At 35.0% G+C, this 21,033-nt stretch overlaps 4 protein-coding genes across 6 annotated transcripts in view; 2 read left to right on the top strand and 2 right to left on the bottom strand.

Moving 5' to 3' along the window:
* Positions 1-313: 313 nt before the first annotated feature.
* Positions 314-6,220, bottom strand: LOC118273873 (uncharacterized). Of its 3 annotated transcripts, XM_035591046.2 has the most exons (8): positions 6,035-6,219; positions 4,871-5,749; positions 4,230-4,795; positions 3,115-4,059; positions 1,639-3,041; positions 1,351-1,551; positions 768-851; positions 314-608 (listed from the first exon to the last, which is right to left on the bottom strand). In XM_035591046.2, the coding sequence occupies exons 2-8, from the start codon at positions 5,698-5,700 to the stop codon at positions 459-461; spliced, it is 4,179 nt and encodes a 1,392-aa protein (XP_035446939.2). In that variant the 5' UTR covers positions 5,701-5,749; positions 6,035-6,219; the 3' UTR covers positions 314-458. The 3 variants fall into 3 exon arrangements, with proteins under 3 accessions (XP_035446939.2, XP_050562008.1, XP_050562010.1); XM_050706051.1 differs by lacking the exon at positions 768-851; XM_050706053.1 differs by lacking the exons at positions 314-608; positions 768-851 and having other exon boundaries at positions 1,387-1,551; positions 1,635-3,041; positions 6,035-6,220.
* A 360-nt stretch (positions 6,221-6,580) lies between these two features.
* On the top strand, positions 6,581-11,886 carry LOC118273876 (ubiquitin-like modifier-activating enzyme ATG7). Its single transcript, XM_050706060.1, has 11 exons — positions 6,581-6,909; positions 7,292-7,487; positions 7,937-8,389; positions 8,467-8,573; positions 8,805-8,949; positions 9,266-9,424; positions 9,665-9,853; positions 10,221-10,379; positions 10,675-10,790; positions 11,102-11,393; positions 11,610-11,886. The coding sequence occupies exons 1-11, from the start codon at positions 6,707-6,709 to the stop codon at positions 11,640-11,642; spliced, it is 2,052 nt and encodes a 683-aa protein (XP_050562017.1). The 5' UTR covers positions 6,581-6,706; the 3' UTR covers positions 11,643-11,886.
* LOC118273889 (39S ribosomal protein L2, mitochondrial) lies at positions 11,870-13,765 on the bottom strand. The gene is made up of 6 exons (XM_035591064.2): positions 13,471-13,765; positions 13,264-13,376; positions 13,037-13,172; positions 12,876-12,956; positions 12,442-12,573; positions 11,870-12,117 (listed from the first exon to the last, which is right to left on the bottom strand). Exons 1-6 carry the CDS (start codon positions 13,688-13,690, stop codon positions 11,912-11,914), a joined length of 888 nt encoding a protein of 295 aa, XP_035446957.1. The 5' UTR covers positions 13,691-13,765; the 3' UTR covers positions 11,870-11,911.
* A 249-nt stretch (positions 13,766-14,014) lies between these two features.
* LOC118273875 (elongation factor-like GTPase 1) overlaps positions 14,015-21,033 on the top strand; it is a 123,962-nt gene continuing 116,943 nt past the window's right edge. The window contains exons 1-9 of the mRNA XM_050706054.1: positions 14,015-14,533; positions 15,174-15,413; positions 15,951-16,137; positions 16,374-17,220; positions 17,673-17,746; positions 18,492-18,647; positions 19,086-19,203; positions 19,467-20,191; positions 20,743-20,856. Of these exons, the coding sequence (XP_050562011.1) occupies positions 14,186-14,533; positions 15,174-15,413; positions 15,951-16,137; positions 16,374-17,220; positions 17,673-17,746; positions 18,492-18,647; positions 19,086-19,203; positions 19,467-20,191; positions 20,743-20,856 (2,809 nt within the window). The 5' untranslated portion in view covers positions 14,015-14,185. The remainder of the gene's footprint in view (positions 14,534-15,173; positions 15,414-15,950; positions 16,138-16,373; positions 17,221-17,672; positions 17,747-18,491; positions 18,648-19,085; positions 19,204-19,466; positions 20,192-20,742; positions 20,857-21,033) is intronic.

Here is a 21,033-nt window from a genome sequence, read left to right as displayed (position 1 = left end):
TTTCGATTTTTTCTAGCTCAATTTCTAGAAATAAGTGCTATTTCACGTAAAAATCTGATGACGTCATAAAAGATAATAGATTTTATAAAGTTCATAGACGTTTCGAAAAAAGTGTTGAATTTGACTAGTAGGAAACTAGCCTATTCCTGTTTGTCATCATCATTATTGGCCATTCAGACATTAGTGTGTGAGAGCATGAATGGGCCGGCTCGACCGGCGTGATAGGTACATCTGATGAGTAAATAATATCCCTCATTAGAAAGAAACTGGATAGAAATACCCCAAAAGCCGTAATGAATAAAGAAAAACGACATTTAACTTTATAAAATAATTTATTACCATAAATAGATATATAAAATAAATATTTCTTTATAAACCACTCGTCAATTTCTGACTAGCAACATACTTCCATAATTTGTGTCAATTAAATAATTTAAAAACATCACTAATTAAAATTTTCAACATTTTGCCTGCGGTTTTAGTAGTCCGAGACCCACATAGCGTGCCATTACTCGGAGATACGATGGATTTAACTTCTTGCGTTTCTCTAGTAAAGACTTTAGAAGCCTTTCTGATGATTCATCAAAAGGTTTTTTATAATCTGAAGCCTGAAAATTTTATATAGTTATTGTAACGTCTTTAGAAACGAAGGCATTAACAAAAAACCGGTGTTTAGGCATTAAAATAGCACAGCGCCCTCTAGTAAAAAAAGCAAAATACTTAATTCATTATCTACGTGAAAACAAAACATAATAAAAACATCTCACAGTAGTCTTAGCTATCCAGTACAACTCTTCTAAAAGATTGTCGTAATTCGTGACAGAAGCCGGCAAGTATGATATTCCTTCGAACTACGAAAAAAATAGTAAAAAAAATTAAAAAGTATTAGGGATGTATCGTAACCGGTGTGAGGCTTTATAACTTAACGGTTTATTTGGGTCTCCAAGGTGGTCTATTGAGGACATGCGTTGCCTCAAATGGGAAAAATTAAAATTTTCATGACGTCTCCAAACCAAAATATACTTTGAATGAATCAAACATTTACTTCCCAATTTCCCCCGATTACAAATTCGTGGGAAAATTCCCATTTTCTGCCTCTCACACTCTCTTGTCTATCTCCCCAAAAGGTTACCCGCCTTTTGAAGGAACTCTACGAATCCCGGACTCGATACGCAACAAAAGGCGAGTTGCTTTGACAATTTTTACCTTTTTTAAAGGGAGATAATCATCCAATGATTTCTCTTGCCTCATACTGACTAAAAACCACCCTATTCTTACTCCTGCTTTTCGAGCCGGAACCACGGCAAAGCCCGCTAGGTAGTTCTGTAAGTGTTGTTTTGTTGAAATTACCTGCGATAATTTATTTAAATTTTCTCTCTCAATGACTTCAATCTCCATGTCTAACTCAGTAGCTCGTGTGATCCTGTTAACTGCGATACCCTGCAGAATTATTGGCCTGAATCGCACTAAATTCTGCGTATCTTTCTTATTTGTCAGTAACAATATCAGTAAAGCCTGCTTCGCATTTATTTCAGTAATCCAATTCTTCATCTGTATATTTAAATAAACAAAGTTAATGCATTTAGATTTAAATGACTTTATACCAACAATTTTTATAAAGGAAATGACATTACCTACCTCTATTATCGAGGACAAAATTTTCTCAGAAGAATACCCATCAAAGACACTAGAAAGCAATTTTTTGGATCCAAGAACTTGAAAAAATTCATCCATAGTTGTGATTCTACTTAATGGTGTGTGAAGATTTTTGTCTCCTAATATCGGTAAATTAGTGGTTGATTTACATTTTCTATAAAGTTTATATAATCCTTTCCTTTTAACCTTGGTAATTGTAACTTGGCTTGCCTCTGTGCTCTTTGTTCTGTTTGCTAGCGCTGCATTTACGTATTCTATACATTTCAAAGGAGCTTTGTCCCGTACTCTCTTGTTGGCATTGCCTTTTGGCAATGCTTCGAACAACGAATCAATTTTCACGTTGCTTACAGTTACTGCAACATTTTGTTGTACAGCATTATCTTTTGTAAGCGACACATTTAATTTAATATTTTGACCATCATATTGCAGTTCAAGCATTTCGAAATAAGAGCTTAAATTGAAATGTATTTGTAAGTTGTAATTATACCATAAACTTTTCATCAAAGCCATAAGATCACAAGATGAGAAAGCCGCAGTCATTCTGTTAGTGCTACTCGTGTACATTGCCAAAGTAGTGCAAGTAGGTTGTACTACTTCAGTTACTGGTTCATTTGATGGTTGCATATTTTGTTGCAATTGCTCATATCTAAAACCGTCCAGTTCAACAGCTAATGGACCCACTTCATACTGCAGTAAATCATCCAACGAAACCTGAGGTAATAAATCTGTCGCAAAACAACTGTCGTAATCTATTTGAAAAACGTGTTTCTTATGTACTGGTTTAATCAGGACTTTATTTGAAAAACTTCCCTTAAAACTCCTTCTCAATTTCGATATTGAGGGAGTCTTCAATATTTTGGCATTCAAGTATTCAGCATTCTCATAGCGAGCTTGTTCCGATATTGTGGATAAGCAGGACTCTGTTTTTGTTGGACATATTGTGAAAGAGCTATCTGAGCTTATAGTTTTACTTGTTGAATTAATGATATTGTTCATCATTTTCGGTAGAATGCTGCATATCTCCGCAGGTAACATACCATTGAAAATTGTTGTTTTGCATTTGTATACCTTCGTATGACTATCAGTCACTTCTAATGGGATTAAAGATATAGCTTTAGTGATACTGGTGACACTTTTGGTATCCTTAGCTGGGACTGTTACGTCAAACTGTACCATAACGTTCGTCACACAGTGTTTCACTGCAATTTGGTTCGTGTTTAGTGTTTTTATTTCAAGTGCGGGTAGTGTATGATTAAACCCTGGTATATCAGGGTGTTCTATCAGATCATATGTAAGATCTGAACTTGATAAGTCACTTCTATAAGTCTTTGTAGAATCAACAGAATCGCACGACGATCCAGTTTGTACGGAGACTTCTTTGAAATCTAAAATTTTGAAAATAATATTAATACATTTTTTTACATTATTTGAGTTTGTTAAGTACAATTAATACCTTACCAATTGGAAATATCTGACCAAAATCTTTATGTTCTTGGTTGTAATAAACTCCGTTTCGTATTTTCCTTATAACATTTTCTATGAAATCACTCGCCCATTTCGCTTTGGCCCAAGGATAAGCATAATTTTGGGATTTCTTGTTTTTTTGGAACGAATTGGAATAAGGTTTTCTCTTAGACGCTTCATTAAGTACCGTGGGACTTGTAGGCCTCTGTTCATTTTCAGTGGCAACCAATTTATTTTCGGTGACGACTGGACATTTGGGTTTGCTTTCAACAGTTTGATCAGTGCTTGAAGTAAGGTTGCGATTCGAAGTCTTTTTATATAAAAAATTCAACATTTTGTCCTTCAATTGTACAATCGATTTTTGCTTCTTAGAACATTGCAATAACTTGTCAGCAATATCAGTAGAAGGTGGATGTTTAACGTTCTTTTTACTTGTAGGAGCTGTTTCCGTAGTTTCTGTTTTCTTCATATTTATTATCGGTGATTGTTTGATTATGGTTATTTCTGTAATAGTTTTGCGCGACTTACTTGAATTCGTATCCGATACAAAAGAAACACTTTTTTTGTTTATATTGTTATTGTGATGTGTGGCATTTTTCGTGGTATTCGGAGACCAATCCTTCATAAATGGCCATATGTGGTCTTCTAAGCCACTGAATTGTGGGGGATCGTAATCCATTACTTGTATATTTGAACTAACTTGATCTTTTCCTAAGACGACGATTGGAAACCTGATATTCGCCAGTCTCCTTTTTATTTCAGTCTGTGTTAATTTTGGCATTATACACGAACTCGGCATTGTAGTAACCAAACGTGGTTTCCTTTTAGGAGGATCAAATTGTTTAGGTAAGATTGAACTAGCAGGCAACAATTGCTCTTTGGTCACACCTACTGGAGATGAGTTATTTACTGGCAAACTAGAATTTACTGTTAATTTCTCTGAAAATAAATTTAGAGGAATGTTATATAATCTACACATATTATTACGTACTGTGTCTACCTAAAGTAGGCAGGACATTGAACTTTGGTTAAGGCATCGTCTAGAAGTATATTCTGAGCAAACGAAGTGACAAGTTTTAAACTGGATTAGGTACATTATGATAATTTACCACTGATACTCTCTGGCTCATCATGTTTTTGAGGTTGTTCAGCTTTGCTCGATCCCGAATAATCTGAGTAAACGAAACTTCCTTTAGTTGGACTCGTATTATCATTTCTGTCAGGTTTATGCGACGATACATCAGAATTATAATTAAATTTTAATGTTTTAGCATCCAATAGAGAATCTCTATTTCCGCTGCTTTGAGTTCGTGGAGTTTTACTTCGCTGGTCGACAGGACGCTTCGTTTTTTTCTTCTTTTTTTTCAAAGTAGGTTTATGTTCTTTTGGTCCAACATTAGGTACAGCTTTTATATTTCTTTGGGGGCTTCTACACCTCCTTTTAGCTTTCGCACTTTTAATTTTTGTATTACCGACATTATTACTGTCTTTAAGGAAATCGTGAGTAATAAGCTGTTTTTCAAACTCTTTGCATATTTTGTCAAACTCATTTTGTTTTTCAATAACCGTGATTCGGTCTGCACTAGAGGATGGTGAGAAAGTACGGGGAGATTTATCATCCAATTCGTAACTGGATATGTATGCAAACTTTTCGGTACGACAAGTCTCAATCACTCTGAAACATTACGTTAAATGTAATTTCTCTTGAAATATTATGATTTGTTTTACAATTTACTAAATAGCTACTTACCGTGCGTCTTTACGGTTCAGTCTCCTTTTATATGATTTTCTTTTTTTTAGGACTGGTATACTGCTTCCATCTGACGCTGGAGGTGATGGCCTAAACTGAAACTTGTTTATATTTCTTAGCACGGTCCAAACATCATTTAGGTTGCCGGACATACCTGATTGAGGTTTACAAAATGTTGATTTTTTCTTGGCAAACACTTTACCACCGTCTCCATTAAAATTTTTCATCATGTCTGTCGAGCTACAATCTATAGCTATATTTAGTTGTGAACAAAATCGTGCGTCTCTATCGTAAAATTCATGATCTTTTTGTCGCATTCGAGTCTTCCTATTATTTTGAATTGGATTACGCTTTTTAATAACTTTTTGTTTGCGATCTTGGCTAATCTTTTCGCAATATTCCGAATCGTTCATATCGCTTACTGTGCATACTTGTGGCATTGGAGCCGGATCATTTGGAAGAGTTAGCACTGATTTTTTAACCTTTTTAACTTTTTTTGGTAATTTGAATTCATCAGAATTCGCTTTGTAAATATTTACTGCCAACGGAAAAGACGAAACAATATCAGTTGTTTTTTTATGAACCATTCGTTTTTCTGTAACTCTTGAAAGTAACTGAAATCCGTCGTTTGCCAGATACGGAGACCGGGAGATGTTCTTTTTAGATTTATTGGTACGCCTACTGGCATTGCTTGACAAGCTTCTGTCCGTCGCTATGTTAATTTTTAATAATTGGCATGCATTGCCTCCTTTGGAACTAAGTGCTGAACAAGTCGATTCAATGGGTACTTTATTTATATTACACGAAATATCGAATGAAGTTATAGCCATGTTTAATTATGAGTTTGATTCTGATGGCGGTTAAACAAAATCTACTAATCTGAAACAAATCAAACATTAGATAAATCAATACATATATCAAGTATAGGTAAGTACTAAGTAAGTAATGAAATAGTTGAGTATAAGGTATTCAAATTGTCTACAAATAGCCCAATAACACATTCTACTAATCTAAGTACCTACCCACTGTATCAAGGTGTTAAAATCAAAATGTACCTAGGTACCTACCTATACATTTCAATGCGTTTAATTATAAAAGTATAGGCGAATAAATATAGGTACTAAAGTGACCAAATACAGAGTTGTTAGATATTTTGTTACTTACAGATTTTCTCACAATAATTTCGACTGCTGACCGCAGAGACCAAAATGAAACCACCCTCTACATGGAACTACACTTATAGTTAAGAAATTAATTTTAAAAGCCAATCAAAGAAAATATAAAATAAGCCATTGACATTATCATGTAATTGACATCTTGCATTTTCGAATAATGCAAAAATCATGTACAAAAACGAATATGGTTTTGGTGTACATTCTGTTTACTGCCAGTATTACAAAGTGTTCAATTTACAATAAAATCTCATTAGTAAGTTTTTAATGAAATTTAAATGTGAGTGTGATTGAAGAAACAAAACCGTCTGTGCAACATTACACATTTCCGCTGCACTGCCATTAATTCTTTTAGTTTTCCTATACGAAGCGTGATACCATATGAGTACCATTTGCGAAGTTGAGATTCAACCAGATAATCATTCAACTGTATTCTGAAATAAAAAAGTTAATACAAAATGGTATCCAATCCCTAGTAACAGCTGATTTTGATTCTCCAATGTCACTGTCATTAATGACACTATGACATACTGACATATGACATGACATTCCGTAACGTAAGTGTTTTGCTTGTTGTTTGCATTGTAATGTTCAAGTTCAAGCGATAAAAAGTGAATTTTAATTAGCAAATAAGTATTGCAGTCTCCGTAGAATATTAAAGAAAATGGCAGCTTCGGAAAATCAAGAAGGAATAATACAATATGTGCCGTTCATGTCTTTTGTGCACCCATCTTTTTGGCATAGTCTTACAGAGATGAAACTCGATGTTGATAAATTGAATGAGACTACGAAGCAGATTTGGGGTCGATTTACCTACCGCAGTACTGTAGGAGCCGTATTTGAAGTTGATGGCACGTCGTTTAATAAGTAAGTGGCAATAGTAATAATTCTTTCAACTTAGTAGTTAGCTCTTTTCATTAGTGAAATAAGATACCTTCATTTCTTCTTAATTATTATTTAAACTAGCAGAAAATCTACACTTAATCTTATTCGGAGAACTGTTATAATTTTTGTCTTGTTCTCCTATAAACTATGCTGAAAACACTATTGATGTTCTTTTAATTAAAAGGTAGTGGTTTCATGTACTAAATTCTTCTATCCAAAACAAAAGCTATTGTTATGACTATACAAACTTGATAGTTAGGTACTCAATTTATTATTAAGAATATTGTAGATTTCCTTATTCGGTATTTAAAGCCAAATCAATAAATTAATAACAATATAAAACTAAAAACAATATTTATTTCAGAGTTCCGGAAAATGAACAGTTATACACAAATGTTAAGGGTACAATAATGAACAAGAATACTATAGAAGAGTTCAAATCTATTGACAAGGCTGCTCTATTAAACTCAGTTGGAAAGGAGCTGTGGGCTAGTCTTAAAGACAAATCATGGATTACTAAACCAAGCAGTTTATTGAAGTTCATCATATTGTCTTTTGCTGTAAGTTTATTACTGTGTACGCAATTACATATATTTTTTTAACAGTCATTTAATATATTTTTATAGTAACCAGTGTGAGACATATTAAATTAACTAAAAATTATGGTTTACTCACGAAAATTAATGGAAAAATGCTCTACTAGTTATGAGTGTCACGTCCGAATTTTAAAATGCTACTCAATTTTAAGTTGTACTTAAATATTGTGCTATCTCTGTCATTATATAAAGAATTGATAGTGACCGAACTACATTTGAGAGTGCCCTAAAATTGAGTAGCATTTGAATATTCGGGCATCAGTGAGACTTCATCATGAGCAACATCCGCAGATGTGGCAAAGTCACACAGCCTGTTGACGACGATGATATATGACCGAATTTCTGAATTTATTTCAGCTTGTGAAGTTAAAGCTTGAAGTCTCCATTATTTCATGATTTTATTTACTTTCCAGGATCTCAAAAAATTCCACTACTATTACTGGTTTGCATTCCCCGCTCCTAGTCAGCCCACCGTGTATGTAAAGGACAAGAGTGCCAACTTAACAACACACTTTGATACCAACCAAATAGCCGAAATTACACAGAGCTACAAATCTCTAGAATTGGACCAAAAATGCTTCTTTGCTATTGTTAAGGACAATGATACTATAAAAGTGAAAACTTTGTCAGAACTGTTAGATTCGAAGGAAGGATTACAGAAAGATGTTGATGTATCTAGTACTTATTTTGTTTTTAATGATCCGAGTAGTGGAGATAATCCCGGATGGCCATTACGACTGTTCTTGGCAGCTCTGTTGGAGCATTGTCCGAGTTTGGTTGGGTCCGAGATTAAAGTTATAGGTCTGAGGTGTAGTGCAACTGGTGGTGTAGAAAACAGTCATTCCTTTACTGTTGTGGTGCCTAAGGTCAGTATTTTTACATTTTTAATTACAAATTCTTGTGATAATAGAAAAGGTAAAATAAATATTTGTTTATTTTTTAGGATGTTAAGGCTGTAGATGCTGCCGGCTGGGTGGGATGGGAAAGGAATGATAAAGGCAATTTTGGACCTAAGCTTGCCAATATGTCATCTTCTTTAGATCCTGTAATGTAAGTTTCTTCTATCAATTTTTACTAGTTTAATGTAATTTTTTATAGGCTGAGAGCTGTTTTAGAAATTTTGTAGTAATATCAAGCTTTTGGTTCTTAGCAAACCGATAACATATCAGGCTCCTGATGTAAAAGAGAGTTATTGACTTGGTTTTCCTTCTTAGAAATTGTATGAGCTAAAAAACACAATGTATATTAATTGTGTTATATACTTGTCTTTTTTGGTTTCAGATTGGCTGACACAGCTTCGGATCTGAATATAAAACTAATGAAATGGCGTCTAGTGCCAGATATAGATGTTGATGTAATGAAAAGTACAAAATGTTTGTTACTGGGTGCAGGCACCCTCGGCTGTCATGTCGCTCGGGATTTATTGGTAAGTAATATAGCCTATACTACTTTTTCATGACAAGAGGACACTACCCTTAGTACAAGTTTGCTTCACGTTGAACGAAAATGTAACGAGAACGCGTTCGGCGCTCTGATTGGTTGGTTTATTTGAGCCGGCAAATCAGAACGCCGAACGCGCTCTCGTTTCGATTACTTTAAACGAAAAGTAAACTCATACTAAGGGTACTGAGGAGGACCTTCAAAATTCACCTACTTCCTTGGGGGAAAAGAGTATGGGATTCTTATCACACACAAACCTCCTTGGTGCATCTATAAAGAAAATATTGATATTTTGTTTTCAGGCGTGGGGATTCCGTCACATAACGTTTATAGACAATGGAAAGGTATCTTATTCTAACCCAACGAGGCAGGTATTGTTCAGTTTCCAAGATTGCCTCCATGGTGGAAAAAAGAAAGCTGAAGCGGCTGCTGATGGTCTGAAGAATATACTGCCAACTGCTGTAAGTATGTCATGTAACAGTATACTTAGGAATTAATTTATGAGTTGGTTTATGAAAATTATTATGCCCCACGTTGTCGCTTGAAACTAGTTGGGCTATGATTAAGAGACTTCTAAAAGCGCGCTCTATGCTAGTTAGGTGTCCTAACTACCTTCATGGTAGATAGATGGTTTTGTTTTTTTTTTAACATAAATTGTATTGTGTTTTCCACTCTATATTGATTGATTATATTACTTCTAGGTGAGCAAAGGTATAGCAGCGCACATTCCAATGCCTGGGCATCCAGTAGGCGAGTCTTTGAAGGATGAGACTATAAATAATATCAAAATAATTACGGAGGCTATAGCCGAACACGATGTTATATTCCTTCTCTTGGACACAAGGGAGGCACGGTGGCTACCTACGCTTATAGCTGCTCACTATGGAAAGGTATGATTTTAACATGAATATGTAGGGTGACTGGTAATTAGTGACACACTTAGTTGTATTCATGATTATAAACAACTTTGCCAAAGAAACTTTTTTGTATACTCATTAGTTTTATTTTTATCATAATAAAAAAAACTACAAAATTTCATTAGCAAGCGCGCGTAAAGTTCCAAAATACCTACTAGTCTTCCGATAACGCGGTCGCGGGCGCCTTGCTGCTAACAGCTGATTATGCGAAAGCACGTGTGAGCGAATTATTGTTGTTTTGTTATTGTGATCAAAATAAAAGTATAAAACTAATGAATATGGCATCGTTTAATTAAGTTATATACATTATTATTTATTTATCATCATATTCTCTTCACAGATAGTCATCAACGCGGCTCTAGGTTTCGACAGCTACCTAGTAATGCGGCATGGTAAAGCTGGTTCACCTCCAGAAGAATCAACGTCTGTTGGCACCGCTTGGATTCCAGGAGGCAGTCTTGGGTGTTACTTCTGTAATGATGTTACAGCTCCTGGCAATGTGAGTGACTTCTTTTGGTTGGTTCAAAAAATGTGTGTTGTTAGAGAATATGCTGTTGTTTTTTTTGAACATGTGCTCAGTATTCATAATGCAACCTATTTAAGGGTCAAATAATGTAATATACCACTACCGTAAAACGGGGTGAATATAATTTGAGAGATGAATACATACATACAGCCCAGCACATCAACCTATTCTATTCGTTTAGTCCACATCAATAGATTTTAGACATTATGCTAAAGTGATAAAGTTGAAAGTAGAAATATGACCAGAATTTTCTTCTCTTATTTTCCAGTCGTTAAAAGATCGCACATTAGATCAACAATGTACGGTGACGCGGCCTGGCGTGGCCGCGATAGCAGGTGCTCTGGCTGTAGAGATCCTAGTCGGATTATTACAACATCCTCTGAGGTAAATACTGAATTTGAACTCAAGAATGATCCACTTGATTTTAAAAATAAGAATTGATCAATAAACTCTATGGTGTGTCCACATCTGGTGAATGCACTCCTCGCGCTACTGCTATAGCTATTTGTATGTTTAAGTGTGAAATGAAACCATCACTCTACCATACACAGTATGGTAAGTTTGGGTTACTATAGTCCACTTGACCCAAATTCTATAACCAATAGGAATCTAAAACAAATTGTTTATTACTTTTTCTTGGTATAAAAGTTTGGGTCAAAATAAACCTGATCACCCTTATTAAACTTATTTTCCAGAATAAACGCCCCAGCATTATACACCTTAAACAGCGATACGGAGGACATACCACTAGAGCTGCAAGGAGTCCTCGGTCCAATACCTCATTCCATCAGAGGTTTCCTCCACTCATACCAAACGGTAGCACCAACCTGTGCCAAGTTCAAACAGTGCATAGCATGCTCTGAAACCGTGGTAAATAAGTACAAAGAAGAAGGCATAACATTCCTACTCGATGTATTCAATAGTGGTAACTATTTGGAAGAAGTTACCGGATTAAATGAACTGCATTTGACTGCGGAGATGACTGATGTAAGTTGTTTGGAGGACCTTGTTTTATCACACGGTTTTATTTCTTAAGCTTTAATTAATTAGTATCGTTTTCAGTGTTCATTAAATGAATTACAACAGATGTGCTTGCGATTTCTTTTGCTAAAAATAAGTAGTGATGAATAAAAAAATGTGCACAAAGAAGTTGCTAAAATATGCTTTATGATAATGAAATAAGAACTTCTTTATATATTTCAGATACTGACATTTTCGGATGAAGATGAAGATTAAAATAATATAATTCAAAGTTATAAATGTTTGTATTTGAAATCTCTTTTTATGCTGAATTAATCATGCATTTATTCGAAGTATTAAGATTCTATGCAAGCTTTTATGTGTCAAAATTATAATTGTAATTAGATGATATTTATAAATGAACTATACATTCAATATAGCACAAAAGCGCAGCTTTGTATGTTGTGATATTTATCTTTAGGTGAATTTATTAAATAAAACAGTTTTGTAAACATCTAAATTACATTTATTTCTATGAAATTATTTTAAGGGTGCATAGACAAGTTGATAGTTGGTAAGGCCTTTTTCCCTGGGGCACAGATTTCTTTGACGGGCTTTGGAGGTTTAATCTTTCTTCCGTGGCGACCAGTTTTCCTCTGCCATAGACCGGAGCGAGGTCTGTTACCGAGCCACCTGTTGCGTTGAGGAGAACCGATAGGTGTGTCTCCGTGGTCCACGTTTGAGAGACGGCCTGGAAGTGAATTAGGAGACCCTATTAACACTTCTTTTGAGAAAACGTTTATGTTGATTTGTTTACTTTAACTGTGTAATAAGTCCAGAGCTGTGGACTACCTAGCAGGTTGACAGTGGCTACGGCTCGAAAAGCAGGAGTAGGAACAGGGTAATTTTAATCAGTAAGAGTCTATACACCTCGCCCAAAGCAGGAGAAGTCATTGGATGACAATACCTCAACAAAAAGAGTGTAATAAGTAGAATCATGAACATTCTGTAGGTATGAACCACTCTATAAAAATATAAGCCAAGAACCTTGTAGGTTCAATAAACAGCTACTCACCAACAACTGCCATACAATGTGGGTCAAAACTGAACAGTCTCTTTGAAGGCATTTGTACAATGATGCGGTCATCTTGTCTCCTCAGAATGGTGCCAAATGTACCGGCAGCATGTATGTAAAGGGCACCTTCACCTGTAAGTATAATAATCAAAACCAACCTTTTAACAAAAGGGGAAGTAAAGAACTCCTGTTACTAGCAACTATAATGTTCAGGTCTCATGTTATTGCTGTGGGAAAACTGTTAAATAGTCCAAGACCGTCTAGTTCGTAATCAGAGTAACTTAACTTAACTTGCTCCTTAGCAATTGTTTTCAAAACAAAATCAGTAACTACTAAGTAATGATTACATATCTTGATGAGTTTGGTAGTAATACTAATATTAGACATTAATCATGAACATCAAGCATTTCATTGACTACACTTGTTTTACTTACCAGGTACTTTTTCAATATTATGAACAATAGTTCCATTTGGCAATGCTCCTAAAACATAGGCATCTCCTTCATTTGCTCTCACTGAAAACAAAATAAACCAGTTTGATTCATGTTGATTTTGTATCTTATCACTTTATATTTAAGTTCAATTTGTTTTGTACCTGGATTTCTAGGCAGTTCCCGAGAAGTCTTGATAATATCACCTGCCTTCATATTCTCTGTGGCTAGAATATATTTGAGTTTGTCACCAACAGCTACTAAAGCTATGTGCGCTGTTCTGCAACCATCTTCCATTATCTGTGTAATTTAAAAACAGAATGAAATGTTAAAGATGTATTGTGTAAAGACAATTTTATTATTTTCTATTTTTAGACCTCAGTAAACTGACCTGAACCACTTTCTCTTCCTGTGGAGGTCCTTCTTTAGGTCCATCTCTGAGCCAGTCAATCCAGTGATACTTATGTTTGATACCACCTCCAATACCCTTTGCAATAACCCGACCTGTAGAAGTAAAATCAGTTATAGTGAGCTAAGTCAACAGTAATTTTCAAAAAGTTGTTACTTAATCCCCATAAAGTATTTAGCTGTAACTCACCAGATACTGGGTCTCTACCAGCTAGGTTTGTAACTTCAAGTGGTTTAACAGTGTATTGTTCAGGAAAATGCACAATTCGCCTGTAACTCTTGCCCAAACCAGGTTTAGGTTTGTCAATATCTGGTTGACTGGCAAAGTTTACCGCAGCTACATGTATGGCCCTCCTTGAAATTAAATTAGGAGTGATGGCCAAACTAGCAAATAATCTATTTAACGCCATTTCATTTATTTTTATTCAATTATTTCCATTAGACCACAATATAACCTCCAAACAAAATCTCCACTTACACTTAACTGTCACTGTCAGAATGAACAAATGTCAGTCGTTCAAAATCTATCTTTATCCGTTTAGAAATTACTAAAGTAGTTAGTACTTTTGATAACACATTAATATTTGCTCTATCAATTTTTTTAAATAAATCTCTATCAAGACCTAAATTTGAGCAATATTTGTGAGTTTCGATTTTATTAAATTAACATAAAAACAAATGAAAGTAACAAGATCAGCTAAATCTAAATAGAGTCCTGTTTCTGAACTAAAATGTCAGTGTCATTATCAAATTCAATATTGTCGTGCAAGTTTTTAACTCATGTTGTGCAATTTATCTTGTAATTTTTGCAATATCTTCTGAGGTGTCCACCTTCTAAATTGTCAGTATACTCTAAGGACATTGTGTTGCAAGTACGTCGAAAAAGTTAAGTGATCTCTGTCACAATGAGGCTCGTCGATTCTTCAAAACTTTTAGAACTTCAAAACAAACCTACAAATATTCGAAATATTTGTATCGTGGCGCACGTGGACCACGGGAAAACGACTTTGGCAGACTCTCTTGTGGCCAGCAATGGGATAATATCGCAGCGGATGTCTGGGAAGCTGCGGTATATGGACAGCAGGCCTGATGAGCAGGAGAGAGGTATAACCATGAAGAGTAGCAGCATAGCCTTGTACCACTGCGTGGACCAGCAGGAGTACTTGGTAAACCTGATAGATTCACCAGGGCATATCGATTTCTCAAGTGAAGTGTCCACTGCGGTCAGACTCTGCGATGGAGCTATTGTTGTTGTAAGTAAACAATTATTTTCTTGTTAGTATTTGATTACAATTTTTTTATTTACTAATAGGAAAGTAAATTTCAAGTACAGTAATCATTATATCTATGAAATTGTATTGAAAATTGTCTGTGTAAAAGATAATTTAAAAATATTTTTAATTTTAAAGTGTCTGAGTAACAACTTAATCCAATTAGTAGTAAGAAATACTTAGGTAATTTAGTAATAGAATAAATCTCATCTATTCATTGAATCATATGAATTTCTCTATTTACTCAACAGCTGATAAAGGGTTTCACAATATTTATAAAAACTTTTTATAAAAAAAATATTATGCAACTGATAACAGTGATTGTGATAACTGGTCATACTATATTGACAAATTGTTGATGCACTCTATTGACTGAAATTAAAAGAGATTTTGCATTGAAATTGATATTTGACATTATGTTTTTTTTATGACATTATGACATATATTTACTGCCAAAATCGAAAATGACTCTAATCCAAATCTGGATCAATCTTGATTTTTAGTATAAACATTTAAAAATGAACCTTAATACAAAGACTATAGATTGATTTTTGATATTGCTAGAGATTTTGAATTAAGATCTGCCATTAATCTACAATTCTTTCTATTCTCTATATTCCAGGTGGATGTGGTAGAAGGTGTATGCCCACAAACGAGGCTGGTACTCAAACAAGCATACTCGGAGAACATCAGAGCAGTATTAGTGCTGAACAAGATCGACAGGCTCATACTAGAGATGCAGCTAACACCATTGGATGCATATGTGCATTTGATGCAGGTCTTAGAACAAGTGAATGCGGTTATGGGAGAACTGTTCACTACAGAGGTTTTTGAGAATGAGGAGTCTACTATGGAGAAGGAGGTACCATACAGTTTGTTTGCCATATGATAAATAGAATAAAGTTATACCTATTTCCCTATAGATACACATATAGGGTGACTGGTAATTGTGAACGATACATGGGCGTATGGGCGCTACAAACAGCTGATCATGGGGAAGCACGCGCGCGAATTTTGAACTTTGCGAAAACTGATGTGTTTAAAAATCGTTCACTAATTACTAGTGTATGTACATCCTATATAGTCTAGAAAACTTATAAGAGTAATTCAAATTTAAATTAATCAGATTTTTTTGTTATTATAATAAGAAATTAATTTAAGAAATTGTTTATTTGTTATTCCATTTACTGTGTAAGGAGGATGAAATAAGTATGTTCTGAGGTGTTAATTATTATGTAAATGTAACTGGCAAATACATTTCATTTAAAAAAAAGATTATCGAAATTAGACACCTCTGTAAAAAGTTATGCCTCCTTTTTTGTTTGGGTGGTTAATAGAATCAATAGGAATAATATCATGGCATTTTTTATGTTCTGTACAAATTGTTTATATTTTTCAGCAACAAAAAGAAAAAGTAGAGAAGAAGGAAGACAATAACTTCTATGATTGGACCTCGGCTCTAGATGATGCTGATGACTCCAATCTTTACTTTGCTCCAGAGCATGGCAATGTGGTGTTTGCTAGTGCCGCTGATGGCTGGGGTTTTACTATACATACGTTTGCTAAATTGTTCTCTGAGAAACTTGGTGAGTTACATACATAATATTAAAAAAATATCTAGCTAGGTACTTAATAATTCATGTACTTGCGCAGAATACCAATAGTAGTTTTGTTAAAAATAAATAGAAAATGATAATTTTATGAATGATTCTAATATACAATGTACTCAAATTAAGTGTTGCCATATGAAATAAATTGATAACTCACATTGTGTATTGCCATATAAAATAAAATAATATTTTGAAACACTATTCCATTTCAGGTGTAAAAGAAGAAATCTTAAGAAAAGTGTTATGGGGAGATTTCTACCTAAATTCCAAAACGAAACGCTTCATGAAGGGAGCTCAAGAAAAAGCAAAGAAACCGCTTTTCGTTCAAGTCATATTAGATAATCTGTGGAATGTCTACGAAACAGTAGCAATGAGAAATGAGAAGGAAAAAGTCCCAGTTATATGTGAAAAACTTGGCATAAAACTAACTACAAGGGATTTAAGACATACAGACTCTAGGGTACAACTTCAGTCCCTAATGGTACAGTGGCTCCCTCTATCAAGCACAGTACTTAACATGGTTTGCGAAAAACTCCCATCACCGAAAGAAATACTCCCAGAAAAAGTAGAAAAACTAATGTGCTCAAGAATACGTGACTTTAACTCGTTTTTCCCTGAAACACAGAAATTAAAAGAAGACTTTTTAGCCTGTGATAGTAGCGAAGATAGACCAATAATTATTTTTATATCGAAAATGTATAATGTTGATAAGAGTATATTGCCGGAGAATAAGCCTAAAGTTCTGACGGCTGAGGAGATGGCTTTGAGGAGGGAGAGAGCGAGACAGCTGAGGGAAAAGAAAGAGAACAATATAGTAGAAGCTGCTCCTTTAGAAGAAGAGAAAAAAGAAGATGATGACGTTGAAAAGACCAGTGAAGAAGAGCAGCCAGTATTCATCGCATTTGCTAGAATATTTAGTGGGAAAGTTAAGAAAGGGGACAAGGTTTATGTTCTGGGCCCCAAACATGACCCCGCCAAAGTACTTAGTAAAGACTTCCAAGTAGATCCTAATAAGAAACTTAAAGACTTGCTGAGTGATGAGCATATTACTTGTACTGAGTGAGTAGAGTATTATGTTTATGATATTTTTTCAATATTGTGAATACATTAATTTGTGTAACTGTTACATTAATTTTAATGTGTTAATTTATTTTATTGTAACTTTCGTGAGACATACTAAATTAATGGCGGGCTATTATGTTATTGGCTTACTCACGCAACTGCTTGACGAGGAACTCGACTAGTTTCAAGACATGCTAGAGCCTTGAGTAGCACCGCGACAATCCCCGCGATGGGTGTCGCGGAATGCTGCTCATGAATATCACCCTCTAGCATGGCTTAAAACTAGCTGAGTTTCTCGTCAAACAGTTACCTACGTGATTAAGCCGAGAACATAATTATTAACTGAGTTCATTTATCTTTCATATTATTGTAATCTTCAGTTAGTTGAGGCTTCTCTCAATGTTTGCTGTAATGGTATAATATAAAATAATGTATTTTGTTTATTTCAGAATCAAATCCCTGTATATTCTAATGGGACGAGAACTAGAAATGATAGATGAAGCAATTGCAGGGAATATTATAGGTGAGTAATTTCATACTAAGTATATTACTTGTACCTCTGCCTATTCCTTATGGGATTTAACGCCTTGACGCTATGTTAAATTGTGCTGCAGTGCTATAATCTCATTGACTTGTCAAAACAAACGTATAGAAATCTATTGACTGGTCAGATTGAAATAGAATAAATTGCTTCACATTGGATTACGAAAAGGCTTTCGCTTATTTACGCATTCTGTAAATGTATCACGACCTTGCAAAATAACTTGATGGTGTTGCGTAATTTGAGTTTGTAACAAAGTCAAAAGTTATTCGTGCAGTCAAGAATATATTATTTAGATTGTATGTTTACCATAAAGAAACCTGCTTTTTTCATGTGGTCAAAAGTAAGAAAAATTATATGTTTTGCGGCGAATCACGTGATGGTAAGCAATCGCTGCCGCCCAAACCACCGAAACACCAGAGGCGTTATAAGTGCGTTGCCGGCCTTTTGGGGGTAGGGAATCGGGGATTGGCAAAATTGGGAAGGTGTGTAATTGGGCCTTCGGTAACCTCCCTTACATAATGAAACACAATGCAAGCGTTGTTTCACGTCGGTTTTCTGTGAAGCCATGTTATCATCACTCTGGTCAAGTCGGCCCATTCGTGCCGAAGCATGGCTCTTCCACACTTTTGTACCATTTATATCACATCTGCATCTTTTTATAAGTTATTAACTTATGATTTTGTCCTTACCTACATGTTATTAAAAATGTATTTTCCATTTCCAGGTATCGGCGGTTTGGAGGACCACGTACTTAGAACAGCAACGTTATCCAGTACAATAGCATGTCCGGCATTTAGTGAGATGCAATACTCAGTAGTACCGATATTGAGGGTGGCTTTAGAACCTACCTACCCATCACAACTACCTCAATTGGTTAAAGGTATGACATTTTTATTTGTTATCTTGAATTTAAACACTACATATAGGTAAGTGAATAAGGTTCATGGAGTTAGATAATATAGTTTGATAGAATTTTGCCTAAACATCGTTGACAGCATATCGTCGAAGTATTTTTTCCAGTAAAAAAGTTGTTGCTCTTGTTGGACAAGAATGGGACTATCAAGCACAGAGTAGCAAGTCTATCACTAGATCTGGCAAAATAATTTTAGTTATACAGTTCCTCAGATTTTCCATTAATGTTAAGTGAATTACAAACAACAGTGGTAAAAAACAGAATAAATAGTGTTGAGATGATTATTATCATTTAAAATTGAACCTTGCAGTGTAGTCCAACAGATTGTTAGATATTACATTAATTCACCTCTAAGTGATCTAAGTTCGTTTTAATATGATTTACTATTGTAGTCCTTTGTTTCAGGTTTAAAACTTCTTAACCAAGCAGATTCTTGTGTGCAAGTGCTACTGCAGGAGACGGGCGAACACGTGCTGGTCACGGCCGGTAAAATACACTTAGAAAGATGTCTAGAAGATTTAAAGTAAGTAGTATTCATTCTAATATTATCTAATAGTTTTAGATCATAGATTTCTAATAGTTTTAGTGTGAAATGGTATTTTATCCAAGGGTTAAAATATCTACTACTTACGCAAGTTTTTCCATAGAACTCTTTTAATTAAATAAATGTATTTATTTTTGAAATGAATACATTTATTTTGTGCATAACCTACATATTCGACAATTGTAATCACAATGTTAAAAGTAAAACAACTTAAATTACTTAATATTTTTATTCTCTTCTAGGAATCAATACGCAAAAATACCAATCACAGTATCAGAACCAATAGTTCCATTCAGAGAGACAATAGTAGAACCGCCAAAGATAGACATGGCGAACGAAGAAATTGACGCCCAAAACGTTATAGATAAGTCCGAAGATAAAGACGTAGACCCAGTTATAACGGTGTACACAAATAACAAACAAAGTAGGATAAAGATTAGAGCAAAACCAATACCGAACGAAATAACGGCTCTACTAGACAGATCAACTGATTTACTCAAAGCAATTTCTCAACACATAAAAACATTGCAAGGATTACACAAAAATGATACTTTAGAAACGAAATTTGAAGGTTTACAAGTTAATGGAACGAAGCATAAACTGTCCGATCGTATGTTGAAACTAATTCATACTTTCAAAGAGGAACTGCAGACTATATGTGATAAATTAAGTCCAGAATGGAAGGATGTGGTCAAAGAAATATGGTCTGTAGGACCTAGGAATTGTGGGCCAAATTTGCTTCTCAATCAGACTGGAGATTATAGGACGAAGTATCTTCATCATGAGCAAGAGATTAAGGAGGATCCGAGGTTTGAGTATGAGAGTAGTTTTGTGAATGGTTTCCAGTTGGCTTCTTTGGCGGGGCCATTGTGTGATGAGCCAATGATGGGTGTTGCGTTCTGTGTCGAAGAATGGTCCCTGGATAAATCTGCTGGAGATGATATGGCACATTTTGGACCACTGTCAGGTATGTATAAATTAATAATGCAATATTGTTTCACACGAATACGCACTTTTTATTCACTTTGTTGTTGGTCTTTTGCTTTGTTATGTATTTGCAAGATCAAATACAAAACAATGGGTTTACTTCTCGAATCTGCCTTAATGCTAAGCATATTATCGAACATTTTCAGTAATGCCACCGAGTTTTTTATTGTACGCCATGTATATCTGACTCCATTCTCAACAGGTGACATCTATATAATTTTAAAATGTATAATACTTGCTTTGTTACAATTCGTCGTAGGCAGAGGTGCACAACTGCACATTACATATAATAGGACACATTACAATAACACCACCATGGCAATAGGGCCATATACTGGACACAAGTCCAGACTCAATGCAATACTGAGAGATTTTCGAAAAATCCGAAAAAACCCATTAATACTTTGTCCCACCCGGTAATCGAACTCGAGACCCCTTGTCCGACAGTTTCACTTGCATCACCACTCGACCAACAAAGCAGTTTTGATACAATTATGCAGGATAATTCAATTTTTTTTATGTTATCTGTAGGTCAAATCATGTCAACAGTAAGGGACGCATGTAGGAAAGCCTTCCAAGCCCAACCTCAGCGTCTGATGGCAGCCATGTACACCTGCGACATCGTCGTCGACCAGAAAGTATTAGGTAAGTCCTTGTGTTATGATAATCTGGACTTTATTACAGGGCTCCAAAGTTTTAATTCGTATAAACGCCAATTATTGTGTTATCGGCTTACTCACGTAATTGGATGATGAGGAACTCGACTAGTTTCACGCCACGTCGTATTTTGCGGAATGCTGCTCATGAATATGAGCCTCTAGC

The sequence above is a fragment of the Spodoptera frugiperda genome, chromosome 3, assembly GCF_023101765.2.
Source record: "Spodoptera frugiperda isolate SF20-4 chromosome 3, AGI-APGP_CSIRO_Sfru_2.0, whole genome shotgun sequence".
Lineage (NCBI taxonomy): Eukaryota > Metazoa > Arthropoda > Insecta > Lepidoptera > Noctuidae > Spodoptera > Spodoptera frugiperda.
The sequence above is the reverse complement of the archived record's forward strand: the minus strand, read 5'-3'. Positions and strand labels throughout refer to the sequence as shown.

Coding starts and splice junctions, on each gene's coding strand:
- LOC118273873 (XM_035591046.2), bottom strand. CDS start 5,700: ATGGCTATAACTTCATTCGATATTTCGTGTAATATAAATAAAGTACCC. Junction 4,060..4,229: donor TGAGCCAGAGAGTATCAGTG/GTAAATTATCAT, acceptor ATTTATTTTCAG/AGAAATTAACAGTAAATTCT. Junction 852..1,350: donor ATTTAAATAAATTATCGCAG/GTAATTTCAACA, acceptor TTTTTTTCGTAG/TTCGAAGGAATATCATACTT.
- LOC118273876 (XM_050706060.1), top strand. CDS start 6,707: ATGGCAGCTTCGGAAAATCAAGAAGGAATAATACAATATGTGCCGTTC. Junction 9,425..9,664: donor AGAATATACTGCCAACTGCT/GTAAGTATGTCA, acceptor TATTACTTCTAG/GTGAGCAAAGGTATAGCAGC. Junction 10,791..11,101: donor TTATTACAACATCCTCTGAG/GTAAATACTGAA, acceptor CTTATTTTCCAG/AATAAACGCCCCAGCATTAT.
- LOC118273889 (XM_035591064.2), bottom strand. CDS start 13,690: ATGGCGTTAAATAGATTATTTGCTAGTTTGGCCATCACTCCTAATTTA. Junction 12,957..13,036: donor GGAACTGCCTAGAAATCCAG/GTACAAAACAAA, acceptor TTTTGTTTTCAG/TGAGAGCAAATGAAGGAGAT. Junction 12,574..12,875: donor TAATATTGAAAAAGTACCTG/GTAAGTAAAACA, acceptor TTATACTTACAG/GTGAAGGTGCCCTTTACATA.